This window comes from Myotis yumanensis, unplaced genomic scaffold (assembly GCF_028538775.1).
Source record: "Myotis yumanensis isolate MYYU_CA2020_CCGP unplaced genomic scaffold, mMyoYum1.0.hap1 SCAF_2, whole genome shotgun sequence".
In the NCBI taxonomy this organism is placed as follows: Eukaryota; Metazoa; Chordata; class Mammalia; order Chiroptera; family Vespertilionidae; genus Myotis; species Myotis yumanensis.
Window position 1 is genome coordinate 128289854 of NW_027223753.1, and position 27114 is coordinate 128316967.

The 27114-nt window shown below is 37.5% G+C and overlaps 1 protein-coding gene across 3 annotated transcripts in view; it reads left to right on the plus strand.

Annotated features, from left to right (window-relative positions):
* Positions 1-27114, plus strand: part of CADM2 (cell adhesion molecule 2) — a 1200411-nt gene that overhangs the window by 819034 nt on the left and 354263 nt on the right. For 2 of the 3 annotated variants that reach the window (XM_070406023.1, XM_070406025.1), the window contains exon 2: positions 15122-15148. The exons of the other annotated variant lie outside the window; for it this stretch is intronic. In XM_070406023.1, coding sequence (XP_070262124.1) covers positions 15122-15148 — 27 coding nt within the window. The remainder of the gene's footprint in view (positions 1-15121; positions 15149-27114) is intronic. 3 annotated transcript variants of the gene reach the window in all.

Below are 27114 nucleotides of genomic sequence, written 5' to 3' on the forward strand. Positions count from 1 at the left end.
ATTTTCTATTCCTCCCCCCGCACCATGATCCTCCTCTCCTCCAGGACTCTGCACTGATGCAGTTGCCTGGAAAGACCTCTCTCTTGTCTTGTTCTAGGTTTCCAAAGCACTTTCTTTTTGCTGGTGAATTGATTTTTCCAAAACTTAAGCCCCGTTGCTCATGACATAGACTAGTTTTGCAAGTATGTTTTTTTTCTGAATTAGTTGTTTATATATTTGTTTCCTTTCCTGATCTTGTATTAATCATACTCTTTGCTACAGAGTAACATCATCTCTGAATGTCCAAAAAACGTCTGTTATCTGGACTTGGAGAATAGCTATATCTGATGTTGTTTACAGTTTATATAAAGAACTATTACTTCAAAATCATTTCCATATTTGAAACATTAAGATAAGTTCAATATTGCCTGCACGTTGGGAAAAACATCCTCTTTAGCTAACACAGGAGAGTAACTCAAGTTCAGACCACGTTTTAAGAGACTGAGTTGAAATGCTCAGTTGTAATTTCCTCATTTGAATTTTTAAGTAATGCTTTTAGAGTTTTAAATGTAATGAACAGTTGCATTTTATGCTGCCGAATAGCTGTCTCTTCCCCTCAATTTAGAGTACACAGTATTTGATAATCAACACTGGGAAGGAGGTTAGACCAGATAACCCTTAATGGAAACCTTAACTCTGAGATTCTCGGAAATCATCCCAGGTGGGATTTTAGGCTTAAGAGTAGATTCAAATGCAAACAACCTGAGTAAATTTTCTTACAGTTTGACTATTTAAAAAATCCAGAAAATGATTTTTTTTAATTTTCTCTCTAAAATTTATATTTTTGAACAGTTGGACTTTGCAATATGTTTAATAATATGTACATATAAAATAGTTTGTAAAATTATGAAATATCTCTATATATAAAAGCCTAAGTGACCATTAGGACAGAACAACTACAATGACCAGTTGACCAGTCGCTATGATGTGCACTGACCACTGGAGGCAGACTCAACACAGGAGCTGCCCCCTGGTGGTCAGTGCTCTTCCACAGCAGGAGCTGACTGACCCATCCTGAAGGCCCACTCCAGGGATTGGACCTGCAGGACTACCGAGGGAGTGAGTGGCTCCCTCGGTAGTCCTGCAGGTCCAATCCCTGGAGAACAGGCTAGGCACTGACAGACCAGTGCCACTGGAACTATCCTGACAGCACCGCCAGCCTTCTGGAAGTCAGCCTTGACCACTGTGGCCACTTCCCCTCCCTAGAAGCTCCACAAGGAAGAAAGGTTATAAAAGCGGCCACCAGGTGGCTCCCAACCACTGGCGGGCATGTCAGGGAGAGGGATAAGGGTCCCAGGCCAGCAAGGGTGTCCCACCACCTGCCTAGAGGGACAATCATGTCCCGGCCTCCCACCCCCACCTCCTCTGGACACTACCCATGCACAAATTCGTGCACTGGGTCTCTAGTAGCATCATAATGAAACAAATTTTTCTTTTGTAGTTAATTGGAATATTATTCCATAGATAAGAGGAACCAGAATATGTATACTGAAATTCAGAAAGCATGATGTGAAGGAAAAAGTCTCTGTGCTGGGAGTTGGAAGATTTGGAACTTTCTTGATTCCTTTCCTGAGTAGCTGGGTACTATTGAGAAAATCTTGCATTGTCCCTCAGGCCTCAACTTCTACTCATACAATTTAGAATTAGCAGTATCTGGTCTCAGAGTTTCTTTGTGAATTCTATGTAATGACAGATATGGAAATATTTTAAAAAGCATTAAGTTACTTTTTTAACAATGAGATTTACAAAATTTCAAGTAAAACATTATCTGCCAAGAATGTTTCTTTAAGAATTTGTTTTTTATTTGATTTAGTGAAGTTGTTGTAGGTTTCTTATATTTTCAAATGTATATTCTAGACCAGGTTGGTATGTTTGAATATATCTTTCATTCAGATGATCACATAAAATGTAGAATTAAAATTATTATTTTTTCATTGTGACTGTGTCTGTCACAGACATTCAACTTCAAATTGACTGTACTAGCTTTAGAACAAAAAACAACAGTACAAATAGTAATGTGATCTTTAGCATTAGGTATTTTATTAAAATATGAATTGTTTAATATCAGTATGATTATCTTACAAGTATATATTGAAAACCTTATAACTGGTAGTGTTTGATTTATAAAAATGCACATAATACTTACAAGTTGAGCATTATCTTACAAGCCAAAACTAGCAGTTAGCTTACCTGTTGCACAGTATGAACTAGTCTTCCACCTACTCTCTGTAGCAATCTGAGGTACTGGGAAAATTAATATCCATAAATTTTTTATAACTTAATTATCCTGGTCAAAATATTTTGTCCTTTTCTACAGTGAAAAAGTTTATTCCAATGATAATGTTTTAGCTATAATTTCAAACTGTCTAGACCTAACATAAATACTACATAATAATTATACTGAGTTATTTTCAATGTATATTGAAATCCTGTTCTGAAAAATGTCCCTACATTGCTCTTGTTTTGGAGGATTTCAAATTGATTTGTAGTCATAGTAGATCCTCCATTGCTCAACATTTGTTAATATCCCTTAAATAAAATGTTAATCATTTTCTTGAACCACAATCTATACCCTATAATTCATGTTATTCTATCAATCATGGTAGACTAATGATATCTGTTGACCCAGAGAGTTACATAGCACCTGATAAAATTTTGTTTTGAAAAATAAAATTATGCAAAATCACTGACTATCCTATCTAATAAAAGAGAAACATGGTAATTAGTCATACATCCACTACCCTTCCCATTGGCTAATCAGGGCGATATGCAAATGAACTGCCAGCCAAGATGGCGGCCAGCAGCCATGCACTGAAGCGAACAGGGAGGCTTGCTTTCTCCAATGACGGCGGACTCCAACGTTCCCCGCCTGACTTGCCGGCCTCTCAGCTGCAACTCTAAACAACTATGTTGCAAATATAGAAGCTAAACAAAACCCCAGAAACCTACTTTAGTCAGCCAGGCTTCAGCCAGCCGAACCAAACATTGTATCAAATACAGAAGGTAAACAAAGGCCAGAAACCTACTTTCAGCAGCCGAGGCCTCAGAGCTAAAGCTGGCCCAGAATAAACAAACAAAAAGAAAAAAAGGAGCGGTTGGGAGCTTCAGTCACCCGCCAGCCTGAAAATGGCCCTCAGCCCCTCACCCAGACTGGCCAGGCACCCCAGTGGGGACCCCCACCCTGATCCAGGACACCCTTCAGGGCAAATCAGCTGGCCCCACCCGTGCACCAGGCCTCTATTCTATATAGTAAAAGGGTAATATGCCTCCGGCACCGGGATCAGTGGAACAGCGAGGCCTCCCAGCACCGGGATCAGCGTGACAGGGGGCAGAGCCCAAACCCCCTCATCGCCCTGCGGCTCTGTGTGTGACAGGGTGCAGCGCCCCAACCCCCTGATCGGCCCTGCTCTGTGGGTGATAGAGGGCGGCGCCCCAACCCCCCCCCCCCAAGCCCAAGGGCCCTGCTCTGTGTGTGATAGGGTGCGGCGCCCCAACTACCCCCCCCCACGGGCCCTGCTCTGTGTGTGACGTGGTAGAGCCATAACCTCCCCATTGGCCCTGCCCTGAGTGTGACAGTGGCGGCGCCCCAACCCCCTGATCCGCCCTGCTCTGTGTGTGACAGAGGGCGGTGCCCCAACTCCCCTACTGGCCCTACTCTGTGAGTGACAGGGGGGAGCTCCTCAACCCCCTGATCAGCCCTGCTCTGTGTGTGACAGGGGGCGGCACCCCAACTCCCCAATCGGCCCTGCTCTGAGCCTGACCAGGGGCTGCACCTAGGGATTGGGCCTGCCCTCTGCCACCCGGGAGCAGGTCTAAGCCAGCAGGTCATTATCTCCTGAGGGGTCCCAGACTGCGAGAGGGCACAGGATCGGCTGACGGACCCCCTCTTCCCCCTGAGTGCACAAATTTTTGTGCACCGGGCCTCTAGTATCAATATAAAATAAAACTTTTAAATAGAAGGTAACAGCAGAGCAACATAGGGAAAAATGCCACTGAGGTTTTCCATAAAACTTATTGAAACCAAATACCAACAGCCCAATACTTACCAGTACTTAACCCACCTATTTAGCATCAAATCAGTAATATGTCTTCTTCTTCATTCACTATTAAGACTTAAGCAAAATAGCATCTGTGTCAGAAAGCCTTATTATATTATACTAGAAGCCTGGCACACAAAATTCATGCGTGGGTATGGTCCCTAGACCTGGCCTGCGATCAGGGACATCTTCCCAGCTGCTCCCAGCTGGCCCAACCCTCCGCCGCCACCCACCCCTGGTTCCCTGTTCCCCATTGGGTGATTGGTGCCTGAGTACGGGGGGGTAGGGACCGTGAGGTCAGCTGTTCCTGCCCGCTCACCAGCCCCGCCCCCGCAGTGGGTGGCCATCAGGTGATCTGAGTCTGCCGGATAGGGAAAGGGACCAAGAGGTGGTCAGTGCGTCTCATAGTGACTTGTCCAGTGGTCATTCTGCTCTTAGGGTCAATTTGCATATTACCTTTTTTTATATAAAATAGAGGCCTGGTGCATGGGTGGGGGCCGGCTGGCCTACGCTGATCTAGGTGAGGGGTCCCCACTGAGGGGCAGGGGCACTGGGGCAGGGGCCACAGGGTTTGCAGGCTGGCCCCACCCCCAATTGGGTGGGGGTCTCCGCTGGGACGGGGCCTGCCTGGGCAAGGGGCTACCAGTGGTTTGCAGGCTGGTCATGCCCCTGATGGTGTGGGGGACCCTGCTAAGGGGGAGCTGGCCAAGGTGAGGGGCCAAAGGTGGTTTGCAGGCCGCCCACACCTCTGGCTTTGTCAGGAAGGATGTCCGGAAGACGTCCAGTCTAATTAGTATATTACTCTTTTATTAGTATAGATTACAGCTAAAACTTCCAGATATGTCTAATTAATTTGAAAATGACATTTCTAAATGATCACATTCCCTGCATATGGTTTATAGAAGTGATATACTAAAAATAAGCATCTAATTGCTCCTCAAACTAACATATCTTACATAATAAATGTATGTTAAGTGAGTGTATTCTGGGTCTGATATATTTTATTGTGGATGACAATTTTAGGAAATTATGACCCTGCCTGAGGTATAAGTTAGGGTGAGATCAGTAGCTGATTCACAGCATTCTGCAGGTCACTTTTCACCTTGCTGGAGCTCTTCATTGGAGTGATCCCATAGAGGACAACACCAAGTATTTCTTTATCAAAGGCCTTCCTTGTCCATTCCACTGATTGCCATTGGATTCCCTGAGAACTGAATTAGTTACCTGAACTACAACAGAGCAGATTATATACATTCCCTTAAGTTATTCCTAACCACACTCTCTATTTGCATAGCTTTTCAGAATAAGCCCATTATCTAGTAATTAGTAGTTAGGGAACATTGAGTATATGTCTGCTTTATAACTATTTGCTTGAATGTTATTGGCCAAATCAGCACATGGTCCTGATATATATAAATTTCAGTTCTACCCCTTAGAATATCTCCTGTCACTACCCTCCTTAAACTGAAGGTATAAACCCTTAGGTTAAGTGTAAGCCCAAGGTGGTATGGATTTTCTTCCTTTACACCAATTACCCCAGGCATCCATTTTAATAATTGCAAGACTGTTATCATTAGGAGATGGTTTGGTTTTATAATTTAAAACCATTCCCAGCAGTTATTCTTCCCAGATAAAAATAAAAAGTACTAATTACCAATGGTATAATATGAACTGAGTAAACTGTTATACATGTATATGATTGTACAAAATTATTACATAATGTTATTTTCTGTATACATACACATACACAAGCACACACACACACACACACACACATACAAACACACACACACATATATATATATGCATATACACAGAGAGAATGTCATATTATATTTCTCCTATTATCTTCTACCTTAGAATACAAATTTTTACTGATAAATGTCATACCATTATTGATTCTATATAACCACTGAAGAACTTTGGTGGACAGAAAGTATTCAAAGAGGCATATATATGTGCTTTATTATTTTACCACTAGAGCCCCGGTGCACAAAAATTTGTGCACTCGGGGGGGTCCCTCAGCCCGGGCTATACCCTCTTGCAATGTGGGACCCCTCAGAGGATCTCCACCTCCTGGGTTAGGCCCGCTCCCTGGGGGATCCGGCCCAAGATGGCAGTCAAACATCCCTCTAGAAGCCCGGCAGCCCTCGGGGGATGTCCACTTACCAGCAGGGAGCAGACCTAAGCTGCAGTCGGACATCCTTAGTGCTACTGAGGAGGCAGGAGAGGCTCCCACCACCACCCCTGTACTGGCAGCCATCAGCCTGGCTTGTGGCTGAGCAGAGCTCCCCATGTGGGAGTGCACTGACCACCAGGGGACAGCTCCTGCATTGAGCGTCTGCCCCCTGGTGGTTAGTGTGTGTCATAGTGACCAGTCATTCCCAGTCATTCTGCTGTTAGGGTCAATTTGCATATTACCCTTTTATTATATAGGATAGAGGCCTGGTGCACTGGTGGGGGCCTGCTGGTTTGCCCTGAAGGGTGTCCCGGATCAGGGTGGGGGTCCCGCTGGGGTGCCTGGCCAGCCTGGGTGAGGGGCTGATGGCTGTTTTCAGGCTGACCACACCCCTTTTCGGGTGAGGGGTCCCCACTGGGGTGCCTGACCAGTCTGGGTGAGGGCCTGAGGGCTGTCTTTAGGCGGGCCAACCCCCCCCTCCCCCAGCTACATAAGCTCCCAGCCTCTCCTTTTTTTCTTTTTTTTCTTTTATTCTAGGATTTATTTACCTTCTATATTTGAAACTTTGTAGCCTTGAGTGGAGCTCAGAGCCGGCCAGGGTGGGCGGAAAGCTTGGCTTCTTCCATTGCCAGGGGCAGCCCAAGCCTCCTGCTCGCTCCAGCTCCGTGGCCACGGCCGGCTGAAAGCAGGTATCTGGGGTTTATTTATCTTCTATAATTGAAACTTTGTTGCCTTGAGTGGAGCTCAGAGCCAGCCGCAGCAGGTGGGAAGCTTGGCTTCCTCCATCACTGGAGCAACCAAGCCTCCTGCTTGCTCCAGCTCCGTGGCTGCCGGCTGCCATCTTGGTTGGGTTAATTTGCATATAGTCGCTCTGATTGGCTGGTGGGCCTGGCTTAAGGCATAGCGAAAGTAAGGTCAATTGGCATGTTTGTCTTTTATTAGTGTAGATTACTACTTATGGGCATAATAGTATCATTACTTTGTGTATGTTTTAATTAGTAAAATAAAACATTTTAAAAGAAATTACTGAGTAGACATTTCTAATTAAGATAGTAACTCAATAAGAAAAAAACCCTGCAAGTGTAATTATAACATCTAGAAAATAGGAAATGTGACCAATCTCACTGATATTGGAAATTAGTTTTCTACCTATCTATTTATGAAACACATCTTAAATCTAAGTGTTCATATAACTGACAATAATTTAAGTATGTATATTACATTTTTCCATATAAATTAGCCACTGAGGATCTGGGAAATAATGTGATATGAAACTTATTTGGCAACATTATATTTTAGTTGTTATTGATTTAGGATATTTCTAAAACAGCTTCCTGATTTAGTAACATAGATATAAAATATAATTTCAGAGGATGCCCATGCACTTTATTTTTTTATCATGCCTTGTGGCTTTCATAATAATGTATGACTGATATATCTAAGGACTTTTATTTATTTTACTAGATGTACCAGTTAATAATGTGGATTTTTATTTCAATAGATGGAGTTACATATATGTTGATATATATGCGATTTGATATGTATGCTATTTTGTTGTATTGACAGCAAGCTTCAAAACCTCGTATGTCAAATTTGCTGAAGGTGTTAACATCATAGATATTTTTAGACTTAAAAATGTTGAATTTTGTGTCAAAAAGAGCATTTGGGGGAAGTTTTAATTCATTACGTTATTTTGAAAAAAAATTATCTCATACTTCGGGAAGCTTATGGTGAACATGCTCCATCTCAAGATACTTGTGAATGCTGGTTTAAATGCTTTAAAAGTGATGATTTTGATGTGAAAGACAAAGAACATCCAGGTCAACAGAAAAAGACTGAAGAACAACAATTACAAGCATTATTGGATGAAGGTGCATGTCAAACTCAAAAACAACTTGCAGAAAGTTTAAATTTTCTCAGCAAACAATTTCTGATTGTTTACAAGCAATGGGAAAGATTTTAAAGGAAGGAAAATGGGTGCCACATCAACTGAATGAAAGACAAATGGAAAACTGAAAAGTCATCAGTAAAATGTTGCTTAAAAAGCATGAAAGAAAGTCTTTTTTGCATCGAATTGTGACTGGTAATGAAAAGTGGATTTATTTTGAGAATCCCAAATGCACAGAATCATGGGTTGACCAGATCAACCATTAACATTGACTTCAAGGCCAAATCATTTCGGAAAGACAATGCTCTGCGTTTGGTGGGATCAGGAAGGTGTGGTGTATTATGAGCTTCTAAAACCAGGTGAAACCATTAATACTGATCACTACTGACAACAAATAATCAATTTGAACCATGCTTTGATTGTAAAACAACCAGGATGGACCAGAAGACACGGCAAAGTAATTTTGCTTCATGATGATGCACCATCACACACTTCAAAACCAGTTAAAGACACGTTAAAAGATCTTGCCTGGGGAGTATTAACCCACCCACCCTATTCACCAGAACTTGCTCCTTCAGATTACCACTTGTTCTGATTGATGGCACACACACCTTTCTGAGCAGCACTTCAAAATGTACGCCGAAGTGGAAAATTTGGTCTCTGAATGGTTTGCCTCAAAATAAGAAAAGTTCTATTGGGACAGTATCCACAAATTACCTGAAAGATGGAGGAAATGTGTAGCTAGCGATGGACATTACTTTGAATAAAGCACTTTTGATGTTTCTCTTGAAATTATCATGTTTTCTTTGATTACAAAATCTGCATTTTTAACTGGTAGTATAGTCCCTCAAGACATGAGTTTGAGTCCAATTATTCACAAAGCCTTGGAAACGGCTCCCTATATCTATAGGGGAAAGTCATAGCCTACAGGGAATATAGAATGTGGTGTAAGAAAAAGAGATTTATGAATTGATAGTGACTCATGAAGTTTAAAGAGATTCTTGGAAACAAAAGAAATAAATATAGACTAAGGTAGTGTAAATATATTATATATACACTATTAATCCTAGAAGCATGGAAATCATAGAGAGAAAAATTCTTAACGCAAAATAAGTTATTTTAATATGTATAATAATTCAGTATTTGTGGGGTAAGAAAACATGGAAAATAACCATAGGTTAATTAATTCTCAAAGTACACATGAATAAAGTAGTTAGAAGCATAAAATAAACTTCTCATTTATCTCTTTAGAAGGAAAATGTTTATTTCATAGAGAAAACTACAATGTCTCACATTTTAAAGACTAAATTTCCTAAACCAAAATTGTTTCATTGATGCCTGTTTGCTCTGTACATGCCATAATCAATTTACTCAAATGATAAATTGGTCTCCTTCAATATAAAGACCACTATATAGCCAATACATGGTGTTTTATATTCACTGTTACATTTAATCATATTATAGGAAAATCGGTACAGAGAAATGGTAATGTTTAAACAGAAATTATCCTAGATACTTAATTGAATACTTTAAATATTTTTATCAGAAATATTGATTATATACAAAAGTAGATAATATAATAAACAGCATGCATCCCAAGATTACTCTGAAACAAATATCAGGCAATGGGTCATTTTTCATAAGTATTTCATTTTGTTAAAAAATAATGATTAAAAAACACAGTTACTATTATTTCATTTGCATATTAACAGTAATTACTTAGTGTCACGAAATATCTGGTGCTGAAGTCAGGATCCAACACATGACAATTTTTTGTTGTATCTCAAAGGTCTCCTCTTCAATTGATATTTTTTATCCGTAAAATCTATTTGCCAAAGAAACCAAATGCCAAAATTGCTTGTGTGGTTTCCCACATTCAAGATTTGACTAATTGCATTGGTTTAATGTAATTTATTTGTCCCCTTGTTTATTGGACATTGAAAGTTCAATGTAGAGGAATGATCATATTCAGATTTGATTATTTTGTTAAAATACTTCTTAAATGGTGTATGAGAAGGCATATAATGCTTGATAGTCTTATAAATAATGTTAGTAGGAATGGCGATCACTGCCTATGTACAAAAACTCATTCAGAATTAGAGAATGGTGGTTTTTAAACTCCATTATTTCCTCTTTATTTATTGCCTGAAATATTTGTATGAAGAGATATTTCTATGTATCAAATATTTGGCTATTCTGGGGTATAATTTTTTGGCATTTTTTTTCTCAAGCATCACTTTTACACATTTTTTTCTAGTGTGAAATTTGTGTGTTTATTAAAAAAGAAAAAAACTTTTGAAAGAAATTAAAGTCAAACTTTTTCAATTATTCAAATTTCAATGAGACTTTTAAGAAAGTTATAATGTTTAGATGGTTAGTGGGTGGCTAGAAAGTTGTTATTTTAAATAATTCTCAAGTGATAATTGAAGGAATGTGTTTAACTTTGTGCTAGATAGTTACAGAAAAGGGGGAAATGTAGGTGGTTATCTAAAATGCATTTATTTTAATATCCTTATCTTGAAGGACTGTTATAATGTGGCATTTGATCAATTAAGTGTAATAGTACTTTTCCTTTTCAAATCAGTGTGATTTCCTTCTTTGTATAAATGAATCAAACTCAGCTGGTTTGATTAGCACTATATTAATACTGTTAGGTAATGATTGAATTTTGATGTAGTGGATTTAAAGATATATGTTTATCAAGCATGTTGTTTTCATTTTAAATTTCCTACTGGATAGCTTTGTAACCTAGGAAAAAAAATCACTTATCCTAGGAAGTAGAGGCAATGTATACTCTCTCCATAGATGTCAGTAACTTCTCTCTCTTGGAACATCTAAGAATTTTTTAAGTTTATATATTACTTCCTTACTAAGGAACAGTAATCTCTTATCTATAAATTTGCTATGGGGAGGAGGAATAAAAACACTAGACTATAGTATGAAGGTATTTAGACAAATTTTATATCATCTTAAAATGAAAAGGTCAATAGTGCTTTAGCCTTAGTTCTGAGTGAATAAATACCAGCCATGTCTTTGCTATCTATTTACTAAATGTTTAACTGCTAAATAACTTTATGGCAAACACTTCTAAAGGCAACCACAAATATAGTATGTCCTAAATCATTCATACATTCAAAATATTAATAAATATACCTCATTTTGTTATGACAGGAAATCTTAAAACAGAAAGTAGGAGTTAAAAGAACAGGGAAAATGTGAGTAGGTCATGTTTTTTGTTTTTTTTGAGGTAGGTTTTAAAATTGATCTAAACTCCCTTGTGAATGCCCTCATGTTTTGTACTTCATTTTGAGAAACATCGTTTTAGATTCACCAATTCTTCAAAAATTATTAGTGATACCTTTCAAATAGACAGACAACTGGCTAATTCAACAAAAGTAATTAACTAAACTGGAACATAATTGTATTTTTACTTTTTGATAATTTGTATTGGAGATTTTAGAGATAAACCTTACTAATCTGATTCCTAATATTCACAAACATAGTGAATTCATCTGTAAACAACTATGGTGATTTTATTATGATTCACATAATTCTGCTTCAAAAATTACATGTGCAAATCTTTACATTATTAATATTATAATTATCAGTTACAGATTTAATATTATAACTAATCAACTCTGAGAAAATAGTGTGAACACCTATAATGTTACAGCTTACTGCTTTTATTATAAAGATGAAGAAATGTTGATAACATATCTAAAACTTTTCTTTGGTCAAAGTATCTTTACTTCTTTTCTTTCATTTTAACTATAAACTGTTAAAATTGTTTTTTTAAGATAAATTTCAGTCACTTTTGTGTGGTGTGCAATGTGCACTTTGCAATTGACTTATAATTGGACTATGCTGACAATGGAAAATCTTACAAGTATTGAACATGACATTTATGACAGTATTGCTGTCATCTTGGCTTCTTTTATTGAATATGCAGAGAATTATAATTGGGCTAACAAGCCTGGTAGCCTGGCCTCTTTCCAATTATATTAACCAGCCTGGTTGAGTATTAGCTGCCTGAACACACACGCATTAGGCATAGGGCTTTGTTTTCATTCCTATTTTATTTTGGTATCTACCCAATAATCTAAGAATAACATTATCTGCCTCCATGTAACATTGGAGAACTCTCAATAATTCACCTCCATTTCACTGAGAAATGTAAAGAAAAATGTGCTTTCTCTACATTTATCTCATTAGTTTTTAGTAAGACAATGCTTTTTAATTAAAAATTGGTTGTATCTGCTACTTATTAAATGCTAATATTTATCTAATAATTTATAAAGGCTTTTGGCAATGCTTTTTGAATTCAGGCAAAAATTTTTAAGTGATAAATTTTAAACTTAAGAAAAATGTCCTTTCATGTGAGCAAGTCAGTATACTGATGCATTGAAATATTTTCTTTGAAATGGAGGCAAATAATACTTTTTACATAATCTAAAAATGCCTTTTAGTTTTGAGTAGTTTTAAATACAATATAAAGATAAAAATAATTCCTGATGTTAGACTTCTGAAATCCATTATAATTCTAGCAAGAATTAAAAACTTAATTTTTAATTGAAAAGTCAATATTAAGAAATGTTAAATGAAACAGTTTGTGGTTTATAATATCAAGTACTTCACAGTGTATCAATTATTTGGAACACTAAATTCTGTACTTTTGTTTCTCTCTCTTTTTTTCTCTTCTGTTTCTCTTTTATTTTATAGCATTCAATATACTTGCATGTTTCCTTTAGAAACATTCCCAACCCTACCATCTGCAATATTTAAAGTACTTATCTTTATCAGTGATTCTTTGAATATAAATATGAAAACAATCTGGAAATTTATTCTACAGAAACACAGCACCACTAAAGCACATGAGAAATATGGTAGAGGATGTGTATTGCAGTATTGTTAGTAGCAGCGAGATACATACATACATACATACATATATACATCACAAACAGCCTGATGGTTTATCAATAGAAAAATAGTCCTATACTTCATATGTGCCATCAAAATACATACAACTATTAAAATTAGTGAGCTAGAACTCTGTGTATTAACCTGAAAAATGTGGGAAAAGCAGACTGCAAAGTAATGTGTACAGCATTATCCTATTTTTAGAAAAAAATACACAAAATATATATTTACTAGTTTTTATAAGAATTGCAAAATTAATTTTTCTAACATTAGTAAACTGTTAACATTGATTATTTTAGTAGCTAACAGTGGAGAAAAATGAAATATTGTGATTTTTTTTTTTACCTATATCACCTCTAATTTTTTTAGGTGCATCAATTTTATAATAAAAATAAACAATGAAGTAAAATAACTATTTCATTCATTAAATAGGAGTAAAATTCTTAGTACAAATAACTTACATTTTGTTTTAATAATAATCATTTTAGGGACTTTAATGGTCTATACATTATATTATGAATTATTTCATCATAGGAAGAATATTACAATAAAACTGGTAGTTTAGTTTTGGATCATTGCTTTTTAGTTTGAATTTTATCTTCCTAACAACATTGTGAACATTCTCCCTCTCAAGCCATATATACTCTCATTTTAAAACTGTGGGGAAAACAGAGATTGAATGGGCTTTAGGAAGGAATAATTGAGGTTTTTTTGAAATGTTTTTGTTTTATTTTATATATTTTTATCTGAAAAAAATTTAAAAACTTGATGCTCATTTTTGTATGAGTTAGTGAAAGATAAATACTAATAGTAAGATCATGTTTATAATTGTAAACAAAAAGTAAATTCTCTGTGAGTAGTCTGGCATGTATCTAGAAAATTTTATTTATCTTTAAATAACTTGAAGGAATGAACTATGGACTAAAATTTCTCTATATGAATAAGTACTTGATCTAAAATCTAAATTAAACTTCATTGAAGGTCAGTATGCCCAAGTAGAGACTGCGTATTGCCCAATTAAGGGATGGGTTACCACTTCATCTTTAACATCATTTAGGGAGTGAAAAAGACTATCTTCATTTTTAAATAGCATTTAAATCAAAATAGAATAAATCACTTCAAAACATTTAGAGGTCTCTAATTATGCATTTTGTCTAGAAATATCCCTTTGAGTAAAGAACTCTCCTTTAGGTCTGTTATAACTTCCTCATTAAGTTTACTTCTAACCCCAAATATTGTTTATCACTAGATATAAATAAGCCTAAATTTGTACTTCTTAAATGGTAATAATGCTATTTAAAGTAACGGAGTTTTCTGATTTCATAGCTATGTGCTCAACCAAAAACCAGATAGCTGGAGGTTGATTTGGCTTTGTTGACCTGATGTTTGCAATTCAGTCGATGACTCAATGCCTTTAATCCCAATAGCATAAGGGCTTTTGGAGTCACATCCACCTATAATAAAATCTCATATTTGCTTTTTTTTCAACTATATTACAGTCAGCAAGTAATTGGACTTTTCAAAGTCTCAGTTTCTGTTTCTGAGGCAACAGTCACAAAACTCCCACCTTGAGCTTGCTGTTTTTAAGTGGAAGTATGGAAAATGTTCAACCTCAGTCTCTGGCACTGAGTAAGCACGCAATAAATACAAGTGGCTTGCCCTTGTGATTTCTCCAAACTTCGTGAGCTATATTTTAATTCTTAAATAATCTGAAATATATTTGAACTATATATGAGTATTTATTTAATTCAATTATAATTTAAGCTTAGAGTTAAGAAGAAAATAGAGAAAGATTTACAGTCCTCAATGGAATTTCAGCTCCTATCTATTTTTTCTTTCTTATTCAAGAAGTTAGATCATATACTAACAAAATATGACCAATTGTCACTTTCATTGTCATAGGCCCTATTCATAAAAGTATGTTGATCATATAATAATAAATGCATCTTTTTAGACTGCAGCTAATAGTTCTAACATATCTCTTTTTCTTATTAGAGACTCTGTTTAACATCTAATCTCTGTTTGTTCTCTTCTTCTTGTGCAATCTTTTCTTGGAACCAGCTGCTGCTTCAAAAAATAAAGTTAAAGGTGAGCTCCTATCTGTTTGCATGATTCACCATGATTCATTTTTCTGTTCAGTCCTCTAAGTCCTCTTAAATGATGGAGCCAATTCTGTTGGTGATAATATTAGTTCAGTATATATATATTCATCACAAATTTTTACAAATATAAATATATATTATTTCAATTATTCAGCTTCTGATATATGTCTGTGTTAGCATGATGATTTGTGAGAGTTTTTGTTTGTTTGTTTTATTTCTCACTTTAAACATTGCTTTTGTGCACTAATATTTAGTTTTTTCACCTTTGTTTCCTTGGTGAAATTGTAAATTGGGAAAAATATAACATAAAATAGGCTGATAGAATATCTAAAAATTGAACATACCCTTCATAGAATTATGTGAAGAGAAAATGTTATCTTTTAAAAATGAATATTATAAACTGTGGGCTGCTATTTATGATATTCCTTCTATTTCCTAGTTGCATTAAGTTTGCATTTGCTAGAATTCTAAAATATATATTTTCATTAGGAAGGATGAACTTGTCTAATGCCAGAATGTTTTCCCTGAAAGAAAAACACTTTTGGCTTGATGTGCCAATCTTTATGGTATTGAAAGAATTCTAGTATATGTATAATACTGTATCATAGGTTTATAGTTTATGTTTTGATTTTATACTCTCTACAACAATATATATATTTAAAAAAATTTTCTCCTTCCTATAAAGCAAATATATATATAATCTTTCATGTATTATTATGCAACAAAACTGCAATTATCTTATTGGTCATATATCTATTATCTTCAGTTTCCTCATTTACAGAGTGTGAATAAACAATAAGTACTTCAAAAGATTGTTGTAAGAGTTGAATTAGGTAAATATTTGTGTTTTAAACAATGCTGGTTTCCTTTTGCTTCTCACAAAACTGCCTCTTCTTTGTGGAGAATTTTATGACTTTTTATCACGTATGTTGTGGTATCTATTATCTCCCTGTGTGTGCTCAGAAGAAATGAACAGGTGGTTTTGTCTCTTTCTCTATTTCTCTTATTCAAATTCATCCCAAGGCCAACCTTCTCTGTTATCTTCTCCCTCCAGCCCTGCCCTTCCCCAGGTTTTAGTTTTATAGCTAGTTTCAACATTATGACAGAGTCATCTTTGAAATGTTAACTGCTCCCTATTTATAAGGCTAACCATTTAGTGTGCAAGTACTATTTTCCTAGCAATATATTTGTTTTATAGAACACTACGATATAAACGACAAGATGGCAAATCTTTGTTACCATTTGTTGTATCCTCTATATCTAGCCTAATATGTGGTTTTCTTGGTGGTGAGAATGGCACCAGGTGTTAGACCTGTGGAGTCAGACCAGACCTCAGTTCGGCAACCTTGGTGACTGAGTTCTGGCTAGGAAAGAATTCAGAGCCAAGACTCAACCTATAAGAGAAAACCACTGAGATAGAAGTGAGCAGAAGAAATGGGCCCAGGAATTAAATTACATTATGGAGGCAAAGGAAAGGGCCCTCAGAACTTAGGAGAAAGGTAAGGGCAACTTGCTTAGGGGGAAGTGGAGGAGGAGTGGAAAGGCACTGGTATGCTCCAGAGGGAGAGCACACTGGGTCCTCTTGCCTAAGGGTTTTTAAGGGTGTAAATTTTAGGGGAGGTCCTAGGAAAGGATCTCAATAGAATATCCATCAGCTTTCCAGGTGTGTCCTTTCAGAGTCAGGGTCTCCACTGATTGGTCAGCACCATGGCAAGGAGTGACTAGTCAATGCAGCTAGTCCTGAGGTTATCTGTGGCATCACTTGTCTGATTTTGCTGCTTTTCTGGGCCTGGAGCTGAAACACAGCTGAGGTTTAGATGTTATCCCTGAGGGTTAGTGTTTAAGGGAGTGGACTTCCAAGGGCCCTCATGAGAGTCACATGAGGCCACTCTTTGATTCCTTGTTTCTCCTCCAATAGAGTCTACCACACAACTATGGACATGGGAGGGGAGAAAAGGTCAAGGGAGGTTATGAGCTGCATGGCCAGTGATATGAAAGGTCAGGGCATCTAAACCACAACCAGGGCATACTAGGTAAGGAAAGGTTACCCTGGAAGTAAGGTCCTTGCTCTCCCAGTTTTGCCTGCTGCTAGGCACCCAGGGCTTTCAGCCCTAGTGGCCTTCTGTACCTGGCCTATCACCCTTGCTGTGCTCATGTCTGTACAATTGTCTACCACATTCTGTAAATGTGCTAGAATAATTATTTAGGCTGGAGTCCTCCTCAGAAAATGCTTTATGTGGCAGGTAAGGCTTAAACTGATTCTTGATGGTTGGGTAAGATGTTGAAAAGATTAGTACAGAGAAAAAATAACAAAAGCATAAGTAAAGATATAGAAATAGAAATGAGTAGAGTCCATTCAGTATAATGAAGACAGGTTTTAAGGAAAGACCTGTGTTATTATGGAAGTGGAGGAAAATAAATGTGTTGATTCAATAGGCAATCGAGTGATTGTGAGCCATTACCATATTTTACTACATAAAACCTATTGTAATACTCAAATATATGATCACCTAATAATTTTTAAAAACAATGGACAATAATTCAAATGATAATATACTAGAGGCCCATTGCATAAAAATTTGTGCCCTGGGGCGGGGGGGCCCCTTGGCCTGGCCTGCCCCTTTCACAGTCCTGGAGCCCTTAGGGGATGTCCTACTGATGGCAGTCGGTAGGACAGTTTGTGGGAGGCAACTGGCTGATCAGGGGAAGGCACCGCCCCCATCACCCCCTCACTGTTGCTGCCTCTGGCCTCCCTCCGCGGGAGGTGACCCAGCAATCAGGAGAAGGCAATGCCCCCATCTACTGCTGCCACTGCCAGCCGTGAGGCTGCCTGAGCCTTGGTTCTCACAGCCACTGCAGCATGCCTGAACCTAGGCCCGGCCCTCATTGCCTTCGCAGTGGCAACCGCCATCCGAGGCTTGCCTGAGCTTAGGGCCAGCCCACCATCAGCGGCTTGCCTGAGTCTCGGGCTGGCCCTGGGCAGTGGAAGCCGCCATCTGCTCCCCCGATGCACCTCCTGTTCAAGTCCCCACCTGGGATGCAGCATCAAGTCCCCACCCACCCATATGTGCCTCGCAGCTCACCCAGCCCCGCCCACCCACACTGGCCCACTGTGCACGCAGCCTCCTGGTTATTGCTCATTGTGGCATGAGGGAGTCATGGCGTGATGGCATGACGACCACGTAGGCTTTTATTAGTATAGATAGGTTACAAAGTATTAAGTACAGAAAAACAATTTACCAATGTAGAATTATAGCCATAAATTATATTACAGGTATCTGTTAAGTCATGTCAGAAATCAAACTGGCTAGGATCTTACAATGCAAATATGTTTCTGCATACGATTTGGTGCTTTTCACATCACCATCCCTACTGTTCTACACCTATTTATTTTATACTCCGGAGTATAAATCTCCTTTCTCCAATTGTGTACAAGCCTGCAGGGAGCTTTGGGACATAGTTTGCCTATGTTTTTGCATCTATAAGGTCTTATAGAGACCAGAAATGACACTTTCTAAAATGAACTGTACCTCAAGTAGAAATTGAAATTTTATTTCTATCAATTGAAACATATATATTATGTAGAGATAATAATAGAGAGAAATACTCAATGCTTTTATTGACCAATTTCCATGTTAAGGAAAATGGCATTCCTTAACATGAAAAATAAAAGAGTGGGTAAGAGGATAATAAGACCTAAGGTAATATAAAGCACAGTTGCTTAAAAATAGTTCATTTCCTGGTCCAAACAAAATATATATTACAGGGAAACAAGGGAAGTTTTGAAGAGGATCATATTTCATTCATTTCTTCCCATGAAATCATCCAAATGTGGGGAGCCTCTGAAATATTGGAGAGAGTCATGTGTCCTGATATATATATTTTTAAAAATTACATTCCAGAACACATAGACTAATAATATTTTGACATTAACTTCCCAATAAAATTTTTAAACAGACTCTTAAAATAATTTATGGGTGTTTACATTAAAAGAGAGTATATACTAGGAGTCAACATTCATTAGTAATGGTGTAGGAAATTGTCCTTATTCCCTCCTTATTTTTTTATATTGGTTATTATCCTGGTTTCTGAAGACAAAATTATAAATATGTCTGCATTTCATTAAATCATTTAACAGCTAATGCTTTTCTTATCTATGCAGAAACTTTCATTCTGGAGACTACCAATTAATCTTCAGTGCTCAAATCTAATGGTGGTTTCCCAATCTTCATATTAGTCATTTTGTTTGCTTTATATATATTGTTTATTTTGATTTTCTTTTGCCCTTGATTTTTGATTTCAGTGTCTCCATGCAAAATGTATGTATGTATGTATGTATGTATTTACTTATTTATTTACTCCTCTTTCTGTTTTTATATCTTGTTCTGGAATATAGATTTCATTCAGATTATATTTTTGATCCCTGAAAAGATTACTAATTGCAGTGTTGGTTCAGTGCTCCACATCCCCTTTAAGAGATGAACTTTAACTTCTACAAAATAAAGAAAGCAGCCTTTTTCTAGATGATTATGGATCTACAACCAACTTTTCTCACCATTGTTGACTATTAAGAGAAAAACAAAGGACCTAATAAAATTCCTCCGCTGAAAACTTAGAACTGGGAAGGGAGAAAGGAGAGAGAGAGAGAAAACTGAAAGGGGCAAGAAAAAGAAGAGATAGGGAATCAATTTTGTTAAACTGTGTGGCCATGTCTTTTGTATGTAGACCGAATAAGAACATTAATTAAGTCAAGAAAAAGAAAGCTGGATGTACAAAGAGAGGGCAAGAGAATGACCTCATTGTGCTACATTTTGAAGGTCTTTTATCCTTGAGGAGGGCCTTTTAATTAAGCTTTCTAGATGGGTTTATCTTGTTTGCAATCAAAAGGGAAACAACTACCATAACTGTCTTCTTTCTCTGAAGGTTTCTTAGTTGATTTCAGTTAATAATTTTCTTGACTTGTTCCTACCACTAAGCTCTTATTTGCTATTTCCATTCACCCTACTAAACATTTCCACCTGAATACTAAAAACTGAAACCTATTTTTTTGCAAATCTGAGGCCTCAGGATTTGCTGTGTTTTCTCATGAACAAATACTTCCCTAACTTTGTAGTTTAAAATAATTGAGACATCTTTAACTTCTTTGCCTTAATGCCCCCCATAACCAATTAATTATCAAATTGCCCTTCTTTGACAGGGATAAAATTATCCTAATTACATCCTATTTTTACCATGAGAATAGTAGCTTTTGCATGGAACTTTCTTCTTCAAACTACTTATTTCTCGGAGCTGGCCTGGAGAAGTTCCTACCTTGTCTTCTGCTTCAATCCTTGATACCCTACAATCTATTCTACATTCATATATCACCATAAATTTTTAAAAAGGTCAACAGTTAGAGGTAGACAATAAGGTACCATAAAGTGTTCCTACATTCTTTGTATAAAAGTATTTCATTTTATTCTATTGTAAACTTATAAATATAGACTACATGTATTTTAATGACTAATGTTTTTGAAAAATCTTGTAAAATTTCTAAATACTTTCAAGCTAGTATCTTTTTAGTCTCTAATCTGATTTTTCGGCTTTTTTGAATTTAAAATTTGGCAACTATAGCGCAGATAAAATTTTATGTCATTTCTAGTTAGCTATTACTTTCAATCACACAATCATTTTTCAGTGCTCAAATATAATTAACATAATTATTTTGACTATACATGAGAATTGAAAGATAATGCAGGACACTCACCAATCAAAATTCAGTTATATATGTGGTTTGAGAAGAATCAGTATTTCAATTTACTAGATTTAAGTAACAGTCATATATAATATTGTTAAGTAAAGCATTCATACAGGTGCAAATATAAAAAGTCTCTAGTAAACCTTATACCTTGGAGGTAAATTGAAATGCATATATGAGGTTGAAATTGAGGCATTGGTTCAAACTATTCTAAGATTTTTATCTTAACTGGGGCACTTATTTTCAGTTTGTATGCAGTATATATACTAACAATTTCCATTTTGTACTCTGACAGACATAGGTCAAATCCTGATTTTCAATTTACTAGATTTGAACATCTGGACAGTTCAATGAATTTAATTCAATATTCAGTTATTATGACAATTATATGGGATAATGTATAAAAAGAAATTAAACTATGGAAAGGTGCACAGTAAACAGTAAATTGTACTTATTACTATCATTTCTATTGTTATTTAAAGAATGTCTGTGGAACAACATACACAATAAGATAAAATAAAATAAATCATGAAGTAAAAGACAAATCCAAAAGCTAAAGCTTTTATTGAGTATCAGCTGTATTTCATCTTTATGATGTGTTCATGTTTAATCATCTATACTAATAAAGGGTAATATGCTAATTAGATTGGATAGACCAGATATCATTCTGGACGTCCTTCCTGACAAAGCCGGGGCCCAGGCAGTGCCACCCAGGGTCCCAGGTGCCTTCCCGGGCAAAACCAGCCCAGGTCCCAGGTGCCTGGGGCCAGCCAGAGGGAGTGAAGCCGGGGTTCTGGTTGCCTGTGGCCGCCGGAGGAGGGAAGCCTGGGTCCCCGGTATGGGGGCTGAGGCAGAGGCAGTTACGGGCAATCAGGCAGGCAGGTGAGCAGTTAGAGACAATCAAGCAGGCAGACGAGTGGTTAGGGATGATCAGGCAGGCAGAGGCAGTTGGGGCAATCAGGCAAGCAGTTAGGGTGATCAGGCAGGCAGGCAAGCAAGCAGTTAGGGCAGGGGTGGGCAAACTTTTTGACTCGAGGGCCACAATGGGTTCTTAAACTGGACCGGAGGGCCGGAACAAAAGCATGGATGGAGTGTTTGTGTGAACTAATATAAATTCAAAGTAAACATCATTACATAAAAGGGTACGGTCTTTTTTTTTTTAGTTTTATTCATTTCAAACAGGCGCCCGTGGGCCAGAGTTTGCCCATGGCTGGGTTAGGGGCATCAGGCAGGGAGGTGAGTGGTTAGGAGTGATCAGGCAGGTAGACAGGAGATTGGTTAGGAGCCAGCAGTCCTGGATTACTAGAGGGATGTCTGATTGCCAGTTTAGGCCCAATCCCGCAGGGGTAAACTGGCAGTTGAACATCCCCCAAGGGGTCCCGGATTGCGAGAGGGTGCAGGCCAGGCTGAGGGACCCCCTCCCAGTGCACAAATTTTGCGCACTGGGCCTCTAGTAAACACATAAAACATAATGTGCATAGTCCACTAGGTATATTAGTATATTTTTTTCTTCACATTTAAATATCAAAAACCAAACTGTATAAATGATATCATTAAGGAATTTCAACCCAATGTCAGGAAGGAAAAAAAAAATGAAGAAAAATTGTCACAGAGTGGTTTATATAATACTTAAAATGTAAAAATAACTTGTCTCTGAGAAGAAATTGAGGACTAAGGTTATATATAATTTCTTTTGAATACATCACTTAACTCCTTTTGTTGAAACTATGTTTAGATTTTAATTTTAAAAAGTGTGAGGAAATTCTTGCATAATAGCTATAAAATCTTCATAAAAAATAACTCATCAAGAAACAGTTATTAAAGCTTATGTTTATTTGTCCCACGCAAGGCAAGCTGATATAAGAAAACATGTTGTGAATGTTAGATATACAGTATGTCAGAGAATTTAAAAGCATATTGTTTCTATAACATATTCACTAAGGGCTCCAGGTGGACTTTGCTGAGATTTGCTTAATCCATCATCTTGTGCTTCTCACTTCTCTAGGAAAAGTGCCAGAGACATTGCTATATATGATAATGAAGTAACATTTTTAAAGATATAATTTGTAGCTACAGCATTTTTTTTTAACTTTGAAAAGAGTGGATAACAATAATAATTTTAACAGTTAACATTTCTTGAATATTTACTATGTGCTAGACATTACACTCAATATTTTATATGTTTCCTAATTTAATACCTTCAAAACAATTTGAGGTAAATACTGTTATTATTCTCATTTTTTAAAAATGAGGAAATAAAGCAAAGGGTTAATAAATTTGTTTTAAGTTTCCAAACTGAATAGAAGGCAGGATTACATTTCAAAATCAGACCTAATGATTCCTGAGATCAAGCTTTGTATCTTTTAAAATCTCTAAAGTTGCCAGATTAATCAATATTACCAGTCACCTAAGTCTTATTAATTTAAATGTTTTTACCTATGTCTCATCCACCCAGGCAAGACTCGGGTTGGAATGGGGGTAAAGTAGAAAGATGATGAGCTATCAGAAACAAATAAATTGGACCTACCAAGTTGGGTACATTGCTGACAAAAAAATATTCTCCCAGACTTGTTTTATTTTTCTTTTTTTTCTTTCAGGTCCCTTATCCTTTCATCGTATGTTAATTTTACTTATTCCCTCTTGGGAAAGTGAGGAGGTAATTAGTTTCTCAATAAGATGAGTAATGTTTTAGTCATAGCTAATGTAAAATGCTAAACTTAGAAGAGGGTAACGGGGTTAAAAAGTGTGTTCATGAAAATTTTATGACAAGATGATTCAGTAGGTCAAAATATACATAATTTTAGTTTTTAAAGTGCAGCTTTATTTGATATGGTTTCTGATTTTTATTTCTCACTGTATAGGAGTTTTTCCATGTAGTTGCTTTATAGAATATTTCATTATTTACTCTGGTGTAACTGTCCACATTAATGTTATACGGTACAAACTGGTGTGGGACAGGATGGAACAACCCCTCTAGACACTCCATTTGCAAATCTAAACAAATATAATTTTTCACTTGATTTAATGGAACTTCATTTTGCTAACTCCTTTCTTTTTGAAATGCAAATACAGGCTTGAGCTTTCCTGTGGACATGTGGACAAACATAACTCATTTGCCACCAAAACAGAGTAAATTTTGTGCAGTGATTAAAAATTAGTTTAAGCGTTGCTACCGTAAGTTTGTGTCCTGATTTCCATTATAAATAAGTCATTGCAATGCTTTTTATTCTATCTAAATGCATCTCATCCAAAAGGCAGGATCTTCAGGGACTTAGTGCATTCTGTTGTTTCAGGTCATTCTATTATGTTAATAAAATTGGTTTGTGCTTATTGTATAGCTGTGGGGTAGGGTTTTAGAAAGTCTATCATTAAAAGCCCAAGGTTGGTGGCTACTTACAGGTTTTTAAACAGAAAATGTCGTAATAATGAGAAATACAGTGATTAATGTGTAGCAGTTGGGCATTTAGGGGAATTTTCAAAAAAAGTTACGTAAGGCCAATAGTTACATTAGACTAAAAATAAATCCCGTTTCATGTTTCAAATCAGATGGAGTTATAGGTATATACTTTTAATAGAAAAAATTATTTGACCTGACATCATAATATAAAATATTTACCATGATGTGCCAGAACCGGTTTGGCTCAGTGGATAGAGCCTCGGCCTGCAGACTAAAGGGTCCCAGGTTCGATTCCGGTCAAGGGCATGTACCTTGGTTGCAGGCACATCCCCAGTGGGGGGTGTGCAGGAGGCAGCTGATCAATGTTTCTCTCTCATCGATGTTTCTAACTCTCTATCTCTCTCCCTTCTTCTCTGTAAAAAATCAATAAAATATATTTTTTAAAAAAATATTTACCATGAGCAAATTGTACTGTTCAAAGCTTTGGTGAAGGTTATCAGAGTACAGTAGATCCTTGGGTTATGTCGCAGATCAGTTCCTACTTGTGACATAACACAATTTCGCCCTAAGTCAGAACCCACCTACATAAGCACCCACGCCACTCACATGGAGCACAAACACAGCAGTAATGAAATGAAACAGTAAAAAAAAAAAAAAAAAAAAATTTAAAAGAAAGATAACAATTCCCGACCTTTACTTGTGGTGAATAAACAATAAAAAAACATAAAGCACATGTGTTCATACATCAAAATGACAGAAAATTTTTTTGTTATATAAATAAATGGGAGATGGCGACGTAACCACAAAATGATGTACATCCAGTCCAACGTAACCCGAGGACTGCCTGGATGTCAGTTTTTACTTTACTACTTACTTGTTCTTCAGTCTTCATATCAGTAAATAGGGATGAAACTATTAATATCACTAACTACATATAATTTTAAGAATCAAAGGGCATCTGTAAGGAATTTTAAAACAACCAACTGAGCCCTGGCCAGTATGGCTCAGTTCTTTGGGCATGTTCCTGTGCACTGAAAGGCTGATGGTTCCATTGCCAGTCAGGGGACATGCCCAGGTTTCATGCTTAATCCTGGATAGGGAGTTTGCAGGAGGCAGCCTATTAATGTTTCACTCTCACATCGATGTTTCTCTCTCTCTCTCTCTCTCTCTCTCTCTCTCTCTCTCCATCTCCCTTTCTCTCTAAAAATCAGTAAAAACATTAAGAAACTAACAAACAAACAAAAAGTTAACTGATATTCATATGTAAATAGCTATTAATTAAATGTCATAATTACAGAATAGAAACTTAATATTCAGTAATGAATAAAATGTGACCGGTGTTCTAAGCCCATGCCAATGATTTCTGTGCATGGAATTATCTTGTAATAAGATATTCTTTAAAGTTTTTTGTTTTTTGTTTGTTTGTTTTGTGTTTTGTTTTTTTACTGAACATTCTTGAGTAAGAAGAAAAAAAGTATGTTCTTTTGTTTTTGATAAAATTTTATTGAATGTCTGTAGTGTGCTAGGATAATGGGACTTTATGGGGCTTTCACTTATTCATTCATTTATTCATTCATTCCTTCACCCAACATTGACAGAAATTGCTGCAAATATATTAGTAAAAAATAAGTAAGTTATACACTAATAATCTATATATGTAAAAAGCCAGCGACTGTAACGGCCATAACAAATCATAAAGACCAGACACTATGATGCCCACTGTGGCCAGCAAACCGGCTGATCATGGGGTGAGGCTGGCTGGCCAACCTCTCAGCCCCTCCCCGCTGCTGGCCTGCCCCTAATCAGACTCTCCCACCCTGATCAAGAGCAGGGCTTCCTGCCAAAAGCCCCTTCCCTCCCCCCCACCCCTGCCAGCCCCACCCCCAATCAGCCAGCCCCACCACGATAGGCCTGCAACCACTCCCCCTGCTGGCCCTCCCCTGATCGCACTCCCCACCCCAATAGGGGGCAGGGCTGGGTAGCCACCTCCTGCAGCCCCTCTCCCAGCTGGCCCCACCCCAGATTAGCCTTCCACTCCGATCAGAGGCAGGGCCAACTGGCCAACCACCCATGGCCCCTCCCCCAGGCTGCTGGCCCCCGATTGGCACTCCCCACCCCATTTGGGGGCAGGGCCAGCTGGCCTACCACCCACAGCCCTTACCCATGGCTGGCCCCACCCCCAATCATTCCCCTAACCCCAATCAGTGGCGATCCACCATCCAATCGCCCACAGCCCCTTCCCCCAGCCAGTCCAGCCGTGATTGGGCTCCAATCAGGGCGGGCCGGCTGGCCAACTTCCTGCCATCTCCTCCTCCTGACAGGCCCAGCCCCAATCCGCCAGGATTGGGGCCAGGCCGGCTGGACCCCACCCGTGCATGCATTCATGCACTGGGCCTCTAGTAGTGTTATAATGTGATAGGCATTATGAAGAAAAAATAAAGTCAAAGAGTGAGATAAAAATGCTTGGACATAGTACAGAAGGGAGGTAGTTCTAATGTTGATCAGGGAGATTAGGAAAAAGAAATATTTGATGAGGAAATTGATGGCGAGGAAGCAAGCCATGCAGATACCTTGGAGAACCATCCCAAAAAGAGGAATCACAAAGATAAAAGGACTAACGGCAGTAAGGGTACAGTTTATTCAAGGGACATTGAACAGCCCTGTGTGGCTAGAAAAGCCTGAACCTAGGAGAGCAAACAGGAGAGAAGGTCATAGAGGTATTGAGGTCCCAAGTCATATAAGGATTTCTGTTTTGTTCCAATTGAGATTAAAAACAAACAAACAAATAACAGCAATAACAACAACAAAACACTGGAAT